Source organism: Schistocerca americana, chromosome X (assembly GCF_021461395.2).
Source record: "Schistocerca americana isolate TAMUIC-IGC-003095 chromosome X, iqSchAmer2.1, whole genome shotgun sequence".
Taxonomy (NCBI): Eukaryota; Metazoa; Arthropoda; class Insecta; order Orthoptera; family Acrididae; genus Schistocerca; species Schistocerca americana.
This window is the reverse complement of record NC_060130.1, coordinates 609,937,953-609,951,997: the sequence shown is the minus strand read 5'-3', so window position 1 is coordinate 609,951,997 and position 14,045 is coordinate 609,937,953. Positions and strand designations below refer to the sequence as shown.

The 14,045-nt window shown below is 36.9% G+C and overlaps 1 protein-coding gene across 1 annotated transcript in view; it reads right to left on the bottom strand.

Annotated features, from left to right (window-relative positions):
- Positions 1–14,045, bottom strand: part of LOC124554918 (protein unc-79 homolog) — an 859,177-nt gene that overhangs the window by 311,177 nt on the left and 533,955 nt on the right. Inside the window, exon 35 of the mRNA XM_047128608.1 lies at positions 3,694–3,867. Within this exon, the coding sequence (XP_046984564.1) occupies positions 3,694–3,867 (174 nt within the window). The remainder of the gene's footprint in view (positions 1–3,693; positions 3,868–14,045) is intronic.

Here is a 14,045-nt window from a genome sequence, read left to right as displayed (position 1 = left end):
ATCTGTCGCCATTTGCAACCAACTTGTGGGAGGGTGGGACCAATGCTGGGTAACTCAGATCAGATTATGCTGGGAGATTCATCAGGGAAATTGTTGCACCTAATTCTACTGGGAAATGAACATCCTGATGTGCAATCATGAGATCAGTAAACAACTTGGTGGTGGGATTAGTGCCCTGGGTAGCAACAGCCTGGAGTCGTGCACCGTCCCTTGATGCAACTGTGGAGTGAGGTTTGACTGTCCCAATGCTTGACGCCTGACAGTTTGGAGATGCCCATCTTTTCCACAATGGGTGCAGTAAGCCCAGTAATCTGGACAGTATACATGCTTGTGAGGTGTGAAACAATCAGAACAAAATGAGAGATCTTGGTGCTTATGCCAAAGTGGCATGACAGGTTGCTCAAAGGCCACTGACAGGTCTAAAAGTGACAAATCATGATGCTGTCAGTGGGAGAGGATTTACAGGAATTCCACCCCGCTGGTGGCAGTTGACCCACTGCTACATGGGGACAAGCCATAAGGCATTCATTTGCTGCTTATGTGATGTCGTATGAGTGCACATATTTTAAAAATGTCATCCAATGAAGAAGTCCAGCTTCAGGGCCGCAGTGCATGCTTCTGGACTATGGCCAATTGGACCACCATGTCTTGAATCAAGGAATCACAATGCTGACTCAGTCCTTGCAAATACTTCACCCAAGACCCATATGAAAGACCAAATTGCTTGGAATATTGATGGAACTCGAGGCACAATATGACCTCATGGAATCACTGTGATTAATAATTCAACAGCAATGAACACATCTCCTCTAACGTGAGTACAACTGGATTTGAGAGAAGAGCCAACTTATTTAGTAAGAAAAATGTCTCTATGGAAGGCCAAGAAAGGATGAATGACTGTTGGAGAGTATCATTGGGAACACAAAAAGCAGCAATGTGCTGTTTCAACAATTGCAAATACATGTCCCAAACTTCTTTGATGTCATTAAATGGCAGAAACATGGGTTGGTGGGGCTCCAACTGGGAAGCAACCACAGCCTGGATGGGGTATAAATCCTGAACATGCAAGAATTCTGACAAAAGCTGAATTTCCTGTTGTAACAATACAATTTGCTGTTGCAACTGCTGCTGGAACTGCCGTAGGAGCAACTGTTGCTGTTTCACAACTTGCATGAGTTTTGTGGTTGTAAGACACTGATAACCTTTTCCCTTGTTGCCAATTATACAGTAGTAACTGGAATTGAACAAGCCCAGGAGACACGGGCCAACTGGCTAAGGGCATCAACAGTGAGTCACCATAACCACCAAAAGACTACAGTGAGGGATGGACAATGAATACATCATGGCAGGATAACAATTCCAGAGAGCAAATCGAGTTGAGAGCCTAGATGTAGCAACACCACGAACCAAACAATGATGAGTAGAATGAACAGTACAAGAATGCAGTCAGAACATGTCTTGAGTCCAGGCCCCTGCACTGTCACCTTTATAGTATGGCTGTGAGTGCCAATATGCTGGCTCGGGGAGTGTGGCCCATGCATAGTACTGAAATAGTGACAGCAGTGGTTGCAAATTTTAGGAGTGCCACCTAGAGGCTGTGGTCTAGGTCGATGCATTCTGGCAGGCATTTAAATTCATCAGGCCAGGATACGAGTGTAAGGCTTTGGTTCAATGGTTATAAACAGTCAGTCTCATTTCTGAAGGTAGGAATTACAAATTTGTATCCAAGACTATAGGTATCACATAATTTTGGAATCACATGCAAGATTAAATAATATCCTCTTTTTACATGCTATAGCACCAGGAGGAATCATTTACCACTCTGCAGCGGAGTGCACACTGATATGAAACTTCCTGGCATATTAAAACTGTGTGCTGGGCCGAGACTTGAACTCAGGACCTTTGCCTTTCGCGGGCAAGTGCTCTACCAACTGAGCTACCCAAGCATGACTCAGGCCCCGTCCTCACAGATTTACTTCTGCCAGTACCTCATCACCTACCTTCCAAACTTTACAGAAGCTCTCCTGCAAACCTTGCAGAACTAGAACTCCTGAAAGAAAGGATATTGTGAAGACATGGCTTAGCCACAGCCTGGGGGATGTTTCCAGAATGAGATTTTCACTCTGCAGTGGAGTGCCCGCGAAAGGCATAGGTCCTGAGTTCGAGTCTTGGCCCGGCACTCAGTTTTAATCTGCCAGGAAGTTTCATATCAGTGCACACTCCAGTGCAGAGTGAAAATCTCATTCTGGAAAAATCCCCCAGGCTGTGGCTAAGCCATGTCTCTGCAATATTCTTTCTTTCAGGAGTGCTAGTTCTGCAAGGTTCGCAGGAGAGCTTCTGTAAAGTTTGGAAGGTAGGAGATGAGGTACTGGCAAAAGTAAAGCTGTGAGGACGGGGCATGAGTCGTGCTTGGGTAGCTCAGTTGGTAGAGCACTTGCCCGCGAAAGGCAAAGGTCCCGATTTCGAGTCTCAGCCCGGCGCACAGTTTTAATCTGCCAGGAAGTTTCAGGAATCTTTTACTCTGCAGAAGCATGTGTGGTGTTTTGGAACTTCATGGGAGATTAATACTGTATGCTGTAATGGGACTCAAACCCAAAAGTTAGCTTCAAGGTTCCAGCTTTGATTTCCAGTCCAAAACACAGTTTTAATCTACCATTTCATAAAGCAGTATCAATGGATGTTAATATATGGATCTTGTCTCTTCACCTTATGTTCATATAATTTACCATTACAACCATTTGTTTCCCTTTTGTGGCCATCACTGAAAGGACTGACATGAAAGTAAAATTTATCTTCCACCAGGCTTAAACTGAATGCACCACTCTCAAAATGTTGTTCGGTTTGACACTGTTCACCAATAAGCTATTACACAGGTTGCAACTAATGAGTAGATGAATTGCATCTAGCATTATCCATACTTGATCAATAAGCTGTAATGAATAAACATTGTAGAGACCTTGAATAAAGATAAGCCGGCAATGAAACAGTGGGAAAATCCAAAGGACATAAACTGCATGGAACAAATAAGGTTAAAAAATTAGTCTGTCCCAAACAGACAAAAAATATTTGAGTACACTAACAATGTCATTGATTTTATAGCCCTATGGACAACATTTGATAAAATTTGATTTGGAAATTATATAAAAATGAGAGAAAGTAATTGCGAAATGAAAGTTCTGTTAGACTGACAAACACTTTATGGTAGGTTAACAAGCAAGTGATTGGTACCAGTGATATAATTAATAAATTAGTTCTGTGCTGTAATATTTATTTGGAAGTTGTAGAAGTTCTGGAACCTACATGTTCTATCATTTTTAAAGCAATTACTCAGAAAAATCATAAATTAGACCTGAGAGCTATGACAATCCTAATCTCTTTATTTTATGTAATGTCTCGAATGAAGCAATCATGATGGAAATATTTGTCATTACATTCATTGTATAGTTTATTCATTATCATTTAATAACATTAAATTTGTCATATTTTTTGTTTTGTGGTGAAACTGTGACAAGGAGAATGAAGAATAGTAACATGAATTCTCATAGACTTACAGGTATTAACAACAATGACAGTATAATCTCACAACTCAAGTGGGGAAGGTACATTCATATGATATTACACAGAAGTCACCCATAATATGCACTTGACATTTAATGTTGGGAATGACAACAGCTGGAACAGAATGTTGTGTACCTGAGACAATACTTAACGCGTGTTTTACATGTTCCACAAGTGATGAAAGGTCCTTCTGTTTTGGACCAACTGGGAGTAGTCTCTCAGGGACAGGGAACTCCAAGTGAGATGCACTGCATGTTGATGCTACTTCTGATGACACATTATTTTCACTGTCAATATCCATTGGAGAACCTATATGCACAGAAAATTAATTAAAAACAATCATTAATCTATAATAAGTGATAACTTCCAAATTTGTCACATTACTGATCATACAAAAATTACAAATTTTGTATTTTAAAATTCAATTTCATTGCGTATAAGTACTACATACAATGTGTGGACCAGTAGAAACATTGTAGACATTTAATACAAGTGATTAGCATAAGAAAATGAAAGCTAAGGAAATATACTGAAGGTGGATAAAATTGTTTATCTGCTTGAATCATAGATTAGCCTAGAATAAACAGAACACTGATCTTGCTGAATTTAATTCTGTTTTATCAGAGCTAGGTTATTTATTTTGTCACCATGGTAAAAGGAGGAGGAGTGGTAAATGTACAAATCTCAGAAATCAGTGAGTTGGTTTAATAATGAAAGAGGGAAAGATACAGGTGCAGGATAAAAATAAATGGTGCAGCTGATTAAAATTTTTGAAGGGCACGGGGAATTAACCAAAGAAGAGTGACCAAGCCTGATGTGTTATTGAGCAAATGAGAATTGAAGTAAGATAGAAGAAACAATAGAGTAAAATGTAAGAAAATCGAAGAGAAAAATATGATTTTTTAGGGAGGAGGAGACAGGTAGTACAAGGCATGAGTTATGGAAGACAAAACATCAATTTGGAAAAATGAAGTAGTGTTGCTGAGACTGAATAGAAGATACAGCAAAAGTTAGAAGAAGGAAGAGGAGTGACATGTTAAAAGACAGAGATAGTGAGACAGACACAGATCAAATCTGTGTGGAATTTAAAAATATTGGTCTAGCAGAAGTATACACTAGTCAGTCTTGGGAATTGTTTTTAGGTGGTTTCACACATTCATTAACAGACTGATGGGCCTTTTTCAATATACATTTCAGAAATTTAACCACTGAAAAAGTTCACACAATTCACAAATAGTTGTTACAAAAGATTTTTCTCCTTTAGGGTAACTCATGATCATGGCAACAAGGGGGGGATCAGGCAGTAAAATCAGAATAATCTGTTGTGGTAGGACAAATGCCGAGGAAACAGTAGAATACTTAATCACAAAAATTTAGAATATATTTTATCACTAACTGATGACATGAGAGACAAGTAGTGGCCTTCGTTTAACCTTCTCCATTTCTTTTAGTAGTGGAAATTGAGTAATCTGTAGCTGTGAATAGTCTGAATAAGATGTGAATGTATAATAAGAGCAGTGAAGTTTGAGATATGGACAACTTCTATCATACAGTCCAAATGAATGTTGAAAAGACTGAGTACATAATGGCCACTGATGTGAATAGAACAGAAGGAGACTTCTATGGTAGACAGCTCTGCAAGATAAAAATAATAAATCAACTCCAACATTAAAACTATGCAGATTTCCCTTCATATTTCAATTACACTTGCTATGCAGGGATAATGAATGCTTGAACAAGTCCTAAACTTTACTTTTGCTGCAGTGGTCTTTGCAGTTGTTGTTTGGTGCCTTTCTAGTGAAGAAACTCATTGGTGTTCACTTTACACCACTACAATATACTTTTAGTGGCAAAATAAATCCATCAAATAATGTGCAGCTCCTGTCCAAGCTTTTTCAGTTCCTTCAGACATTGATGGCCAATATGGGTCCATCAAAAATGCTTGAGGATGGATGACAACAATTGTCTTGTAGACTTTTTGCTTGACAGAGAGCTACATCCCCTCATAAATGTAACAATGAACCACATTTGCTATTCTCACTCTAAGAGCCACATGATAATTCAGCTTTAAATAACACAATGTTATCATGTAGAGGTATTTGAATGATATAAATGATATTTCCTATTAATTATTACTGAAACACCATTTATACAAGCAACTTTCATGTACTAATGTGCATTACTTTACATTTCCTTTTGATGGAAGAAATTGTCCAGTCACAATATGAAAACCAATATTTCGCAAATGTTGCAAAAGTTATTACAAAAATGAAATCCTTTATAAATAACATCATTAGCTACAAAGACTATTAAAAGAGCTGCTGACATAGTTGAATAATTCACTTATATACTTTGCCATTACCAGTTATCCTATTACACATGTATAAGGCATGCCCAATGTTTTGTGGGTTCTATACAACAGGGAGCCATTAATTCAGTAACAAGGCAGAACAAACAATCAAATAGTCTCCAACTGTTTCAAAAATCTTAAAAAAGGCAAGAAACTTGCAAGCAGCATGAATCTTATGAATAAATAGAATTAGTTAATTTTCACTAATTTTTGTTTCTGCAATCCATGCTAACTTCAAAGACAGGAACGAGTTACGCCCAAGGAAAATTATCATAGAAACCATGATAAATAATTCTACACAACTTGTGATGATTTCTTTTTCTGTAGCTTTGTAGATCAGCAAATTAGTTCTAATACTTTTCTTGAAAATTGGAGAAAGGAAATCTGTTTCTAATCATGTAATACACCTTTCAGCTTGAATAATTTGCTGTAAATGATGGACAGAAATGAGGCCTGCTGTGCTGCAAATTCACTGTAGAAACTGACACAACATCAACATCAGCTGATTACATAGCTTTTATTGATTGGTTTTAGGTGATTTTATTACATGCAGGGATGATGCTACACTTTCTAAATTTACATCTCTCTAATTCCTGAATGGAAGAAACATAATATGGTCTTCACCAGAGCAAGTATTCAGTAAATTAGGATTTGAAATAGCGTTCTTTACTTAAGAGTCAGTTTCATCAAAACTCAACAGCACAAATGCTCTTGCTGAATGATCTACTTCATACGTGACTAGAACATGATTGATAACTCTATAGGACCTTTGCAGGGTTTTTCTATCAAATTGAGTGACAACTTTTGTTGAACTTCTGCTCATTTGCAGTCTTACAATCACCTTCTGAGTATGTTGCAGATCTCTCTGCTTACTGCAGCACCTGTAAAGCTGAGTGCTGGACACTTATCAACGATTTATGATTTCTGTGACTGTGTGTTCATTTTGTTTTGCATGATGTGAGTTTTCCAAATTTAATCATGTGTCATGTTTGAGAAAATAAAAATGATACACACACACTGATTACCAAAAATTAAGCAAATTAAATTATACTCCATACACTGCCAAGCAAGAATGCTATCCAGTAATTTTGGTGTTATTAAATTATGTTTCATGTTCTTCTGAAACATATTATTCAGCTGTCAGAAACTGTTGGTTGCTGCTTACATTTATTTTGTGACATAGCTCTCAGGAATTAATAGTTAATAATTTTTACTTAAGGTTTCATTACAGGTAAACTTGTATTTGTGACAATGTCTTGTTCACAGAACATGTCAAGGAATGACATCTTGGGTTGTCGGGTGTTCTGCCGGATATCAGCGTCGTACTTGCACGATATTTCGGTCACATAGCCTGTGGCCTTCATCAGGTGCAACCTGAGACAGTCTCAGGTCGCACCTGATGAAGGCCACGAGCTACGTGATTGAAATATCGTGCAAGTACGATGCTGATATCCGGCAGAACACCTGACAACCCAAGATGTCATTAGATCACCGGGAAAGCCTGAAGAGTTATGTCAAGGAATGTTGCAATGAAAAATGTGAAAAGTTTCAATTTCTGCAATCACATTCTTCTAGAGGCCAGTGAACATTTCCCAAACAATGAAGAAATGTTTCAGGATCACAATTGATTTATCCATCACACATGCCCACTGCAGGAGGGGTTTTAAGTATGCAGTATGAATTTGCATCAAGTTGAGTATACCCACAACTCACCAGTCAGGAATTCTATTGAGACTTGTGGTGCTTCATGGAACTTCATGTTCAATAAATCAAGTTTACATGCTACATTTAATTCAGTATAAATAACCGTATCACAAGACAATTTATGACATCATATTGCACTTTATTACAATGAATCAAAACAGAATACAGAATTAAAATGAGGTGTTACTTGATGCAATATTGTAGGTTCACCTTCACTCTACTTCATGAAGAATGCACAGTTTGGCAAAGCTTATTTCTGTGGGTGGCTGATTAGATAGTGGCCGTGCCTTTATTGAAAGCTGTGACCTAACTGCAGCAGAGCTGATATATGAAATGGCTGCTTTTGTAGTTACTCATTTCTATTATAACATATTGCAGCATATATACTGGGTGGTTAATTGATAGTGACCGGGCCAAATATCTCACGAAATAAGCATCAAATTAAAAAACTACAAAGAACAAAACTTGTCTAGCCTGAAGGGGGAAACCAGATGGCACTATGCTTGGTCTGTTAGATGGCACTGCCATAGGTCAAATAGATATCAACCGTGTTTTTTTAAATAGGAACCCCCATTTTTTATTACATATTTGTGTAGTACGTAAAGAAATATGAATGTTTTAGTTGGACCACTTTTTTTGCTTTGTGATAGATGGTGCTGTAATAGTCACAAACATATGGCTCACAATTTTAGATGAACAGTTGGTAACAAGTATTTTTCTTTTAATTAAAATACAGAACGCAGGTACATTTGAACATTTTATTTCAGTTGTTCCAATGTGATACATATACCTTTGTGAACTTATCATTTCTGAGAATGCATGCTGTTACAGCATGATTACCAATAAATACCACATTAATGCAATAAATGTTCAAAATGATGTCCATCAAACTCAATGCATTTGGCAATACGTGTAAGGGCATTCCTCTCAATAGCGAGTAGTTCGCCTTCCGAAATGTTCGCACATGGATTGAAAATGTGCTGACACATGTTGCCAGGCATTGTCAGTGGATCATGATAGCAAATATCCTTCAACTTCCCCACAGAAAGAAATCTGGGGACGTCAGATCCGGTGAACGAGCAAGCCATGGTATGGTGCTTCGATGACCAATCCACCTGTCATGAAATATGCTACTCAATACCGCTTCAACTGCACACGAGCCATGTGCCGGACATCCATCATGTTGGAAGTACATCGCCATTCTGTCAGGCAGTGAAACATCTTGTAGTAACATCGGTAGAACATTGCATAGGAAATCAGAATACATTGCACCATTTAGATTGCCATCGATAAAATGGGGGCCAATTATCCTTCCTCCCATAATGCTGCACCATACACTAACCCGCCAAGGTCACTGATGTTCCACTTATCACAGCCAATGTGGATTTTCCACTGCCCAATGCTGCATACTATGCCGGTTTACGATACCACTGTTGGTGAATGATATTTCGTCACTAAATAGAATGTGTGCAAAAAATCTGTCATTGTCCCATAATTTCTTTGTATCCAGTGGCAGAACTGTACACGAGATTCAAAGTCATCACCATGCAATTCTTGGTACATAGAAACATGGTACGGGTGCAATTGATGTTGATGTAGCATTCTTAACACCGATGTTTTTGAGATTCCTGATTCTCACACAATTTGTCAGCTACTGATGAGCGGATTAGCTGCAACAGTAGCTAAAACACCTACTTGGGCATCATCATTTGTTGCAGATCATGGTTGATGTTTCACATATTGCTGAACACTTCCTGTTTCCTTAAATAATGTAACTGTCCGGCAAATGGTCTGGTCACTTGGATGATGTCATCCAGGATATCGAGCAGCATACATAGCCCCCGTTGGGCATTTTGATCACAATAGCCATACAGCAACATGATGTCGACCTTTTCCACAATTGGTAAATGGTCCATTTTAACACGAGTAATGTATCAAGAAGCATATACCATCCGCACTGGCAGAATGTTTCGTGATACCATGTACTTATACATTTGTGACTATTACAACGCCATCTATCACAAAGCGAAAAAAGAGGTCCAACTAAAATATTCATATTTCTTGGGGGGGTTCCTATTTAAAAATATGCAGTTGATATCCATTTGACCTATGGCAGTGCCATCTAGTGGGCCAACCATAGCGCCACCTGGTTTCCCTCTTCAAGCTAGATGAATTTTGTTCTTTGTAGTTTTTTCATTTGATGCTTATTTCATGAAATATTTGGCCCGGTCACTATCAATGGACCACCCTGTATAGTGTCAGAACTGGAATTAAATGTGCTGGTTGGATGAATTAAACAGATGTTTGCTGACAGAGTCTATTTTGATGTTTTTGATCATCTCTTTATTTTTAAAGCTTTTCTTCAACAACTGTGTTAGAGTACGTTTCTCTTTGTTATCCATGGCTACACAAATGGAATTATGTATTTTATGATTTGAGTTCCCTACTCAGTGTCAAGTGGATGAAGGCAGCTTTCATATTTCGTATACAAGACCAAAAGACATTTGAAGTAAATTAAAACAATTAAGTTTCAGTTATGCACCATGCAAATATGTAACAATCTGTATGTTTTCTGTTATCAGAGAGAAAATATATAGGATTTGAGGAACCTGATTGCTACACTGGTGTTTTTCACCTTGTGGGTTGTGTGAAACATAAGTTATGATATAAAGTTATAAGAATGTGTCACTTCAGTGATGACCCTATCAGTCCAGGCGGAGAAACATCATTCAAAATTAAGAATATTGTTGCTAAAGTTTTTAATTCCACAGTGAATGTTATCCATATTAAAAGGGTTTTCACTGATGGAAGCCTTTAGGTTGAAAGTATGATTCTTTCAAACAATTTACTTCATTGACAAAAAATAAAAACAAAAATTTTATTTTGGTAACTTGTACTCAGGCCCATACATGTTTCAGTGGCTTTAAAATCATGGAACCACCAAATCTGGTACTATTTGTAGAAATGAATGCAACATATCATACGAGACATTTTGGATTAATATAAATTTATTTTATAAGTTACATAAAAGTACAAAAACATCACAAGCAGCACTCTAGAGGCAATCAGTACACTTCAAGGTGGCCCAGTTTGTTAACTCACATGTGTCTTTGTTGCAGGAAGAGATATATAAACTGTAAAAATTCCTTTGGTATGTTATGAATCAGTAAAACAAAAGCTGTGGTGTTGTCGTAGTGTCAATACAACAAACAAAGCTCTCAGTCTGCTATAGGTTTGGAAAAATTAGTACACTAAGGCACCAAACAATTTTCATAAAACACTGATGCCCAAAAGTTATTGAATTACTGTATTACCGTAATGAATTCTCATGTGCTAGAGCAATGCCAAATATAGTATCCTGATCACTGTATGATTTAATAGGACATTTTGCAATATTGAAACACTCTAATATAAAGTGTGATTTGAGCAGTCTCTCTCTCTCACACGCACCATACCAAACTGTATAATGTTAACTCAAGCAAACATTAAATTATGAAAAGTGGTCCAAAAATTCTTTCATCACAGATAAATCATGCAAAAAACTGTCAATAAACGTATAATTCTTATTCAATAACTGTTATTCTTAATTCAATAAACAATCTTGAAGTCTATGTCACTTTGCCATTACAGTAACAAATTTATAGAGAACTTTCAAAGTCATAAACTAATGATCTGAATACACCTGTTTGTTTATAAACCTGTTTCACCTTTCAGTCAATATCTGGACACTGCCTACAGAATGGGGAGAGAAATTGTTCGTCAGTGCCAATGTGCCATCTGCAGGGTGACAACACCGTACACTGAAGATTTTTAGTGTGGAACGGATTGCAGCTTTTGAAGTTGATATATTACTGACATTAATATGGATAAAGGTTATTACACAGTGATGAGACAAGTGAATATTTGTATCTGGGAGGATGGCTCACAGAGCAAAAGAAAATAGATAGGGTGGATGGTTATGGAGGAACAAGGACAAAGTATTTTGTTACTGGCTCCAAATCAAAAAGATGTTATCAAGGAGTGTGAAGTAGGTGCCCCATTAACATCATTCCATATGAGGGTGCAACATCCTTGACAATGTCAACACCATTTCACTTTGTAACAGAGTCATCTATGAAAGGAGCCATGCCATGGGTCTAGCCTACCACATTTGCTTTGCAGGTTCTTATATGTGTTTTACCACAAATCATTTATCCATCAGTATGAATGATCACTCCCAAAATGAGCTCACAGAGAAAACTGACCACCAAGTGCAGAGCATATTACTCAATCTAACATAGACTACTCTTAATAGCTACTCCACAACTGTATCAGTCTTAAACCTCTCTTCTCACTCCTAATCTTTACACAACACAGCAGCTTCTGCTTATTGCAAAAGTATTATTTGTGCTTTCCACACATCCATTTATGAAACTTTTCTTGCATCTACTTTTAGTAACCATGTTCCTAGATATACCTCAAACCTCATTGCCATCCTGTTACCTATTGGCTAATGCTCATCCCTTTTGAAACTTTTATCCATTCAGTTATATTCATTTAAGTAATTTTTTACGAAGAAGTAAAATATACCAGAAAAATGAATAATCTTCAAGTAAATACTGATATGTCATGAAAAACTTTCCAGTGAACATTAGCATTCCACCTGGCTCATAGGGCCTGCAAGAATTATTCTGAATGTTTCTAAATATAATCCTAAACATATGGATGTGTTGAAACAATCCATATGAGATTTATTCATAGTGCATTCTGTGAGGAACAATAGATTTGTTACTCAGACACTTGTCACTGAGTAATTTGGCCACTGTTGCTTTGATTACAAGCTATATTTTTGCACTGATAACTACAAGGCTTCCTTGAGATGTCTAAAACTAATATTTGACAGATTTTTTTGCAGGCTGATAATCAGCATTAAATTATAAACAGCAGAGTTTGAATAACATGGAGAATGAGATAAAATCCATTTGTTTAGAAATATCACACATTTCTTTTTCTGTCAGCTAAGTAATTTGGTTGGTAAATAAAAAAAATGGGATCAAGCCTCAGCACTTTTACATACTACCAACTTAAATCCTTTTTTAATATTGGAATTGCCAGTGAGAACTCAAAAGCCAGACTAAAAACTGAGAAATACATTAAAGGTCTTATAGTGATGAGAAACATTCGTAAGTCTCCAAAAAAATTGCTTTAGTTCTGAGACAGATAATCAGAACTAGCTTTCCCATTTCATAAATACCATGTCTTTTTATCGCAAAATAGGAAAATTATTTGGTTTTATTTGAATCACCATCAAGAAAGTCAGCTAAACAACATACAAAACAAAACAGTTTGACATAAAGTATATTGTGATGTAAATATATGTTGCATTTGCTGCAATGTTCAAAATGTGTGTATGTATATAAAACATGTGTACATAGTAATGAAAGTTGTGAAGTGTATAAAATAATATCTAGAACAATATTAACTGAATTATTTTGTACTGAAGTGCTACTGAGACAGATATAAATATTTCAGGAGTCAATCAGCATTTTAAAAGAATATTTAGGAAACAACCTCTCTGTTTTGAGAGTAAGTGGAAGACTGTAACACAGTGGATGAAAAACTGTATTTAGTTATGAGCCTTTTATCATAATTATGTATGATCTTGTACAAAATTTCAGAAACATTATTTTATAGTGATCTGTAATTTAGACGTGTTTTCCTCAGATTTGACACACATATGGACAACTCGCAACCAAATATCATTCTATTTATTTTCTTTTTAAAATTATGTTTGATTTAGTCAATTAGAAGGAAACAGATATGCAGAGTGTATAGAGTTTACCTTTATACTGAGTGACTGCATTAGAGGGTCTCCTTTAGTTTTCGATCCACATGAAGAATTACACACTCATCTCCACACCTCCTCAGACTGTATGTATACATTTTCATGTGGCATGAGTATGAAAACGTGTGTGTGTTGTGTGTGTGTGTGTGTGTGTGTGTGTGTGTGTGTGTGTGTGTGTGTGAGTGTGTGTGTGTTTGTGTGTGGGTGCATGGGTTCCTAATACCAATACATGTCATTGATATGACAACTGATAGAGTAGTGAAAATCGTTTTTAACTGACTTCAGAAAATATGGTTTTTATTTAAAAGTTCTGTTTCTAGTAACTGTTGGCCTTCATTGGATGCCTCTATGCTGTAGAGAGTAGCATTAACAGAACATTAATCAAATTCTCATATTGTGAAATCTGTATTGACAGACTTATAAACAGTCCAGGAGGATCATCATGAAGAGAATTATTTTGGCAATTTCGCTTAGTATAGGTTTATATGATCTTAGTTCCAGACTAAGGTACTTCATCACAGATGTTGATTTCACCTTTGATTAATTTCTGTTTAAATTACATACTGTGTGTGGGTTATTTGGTGAGTGACGAGATGTGAAAACATACGG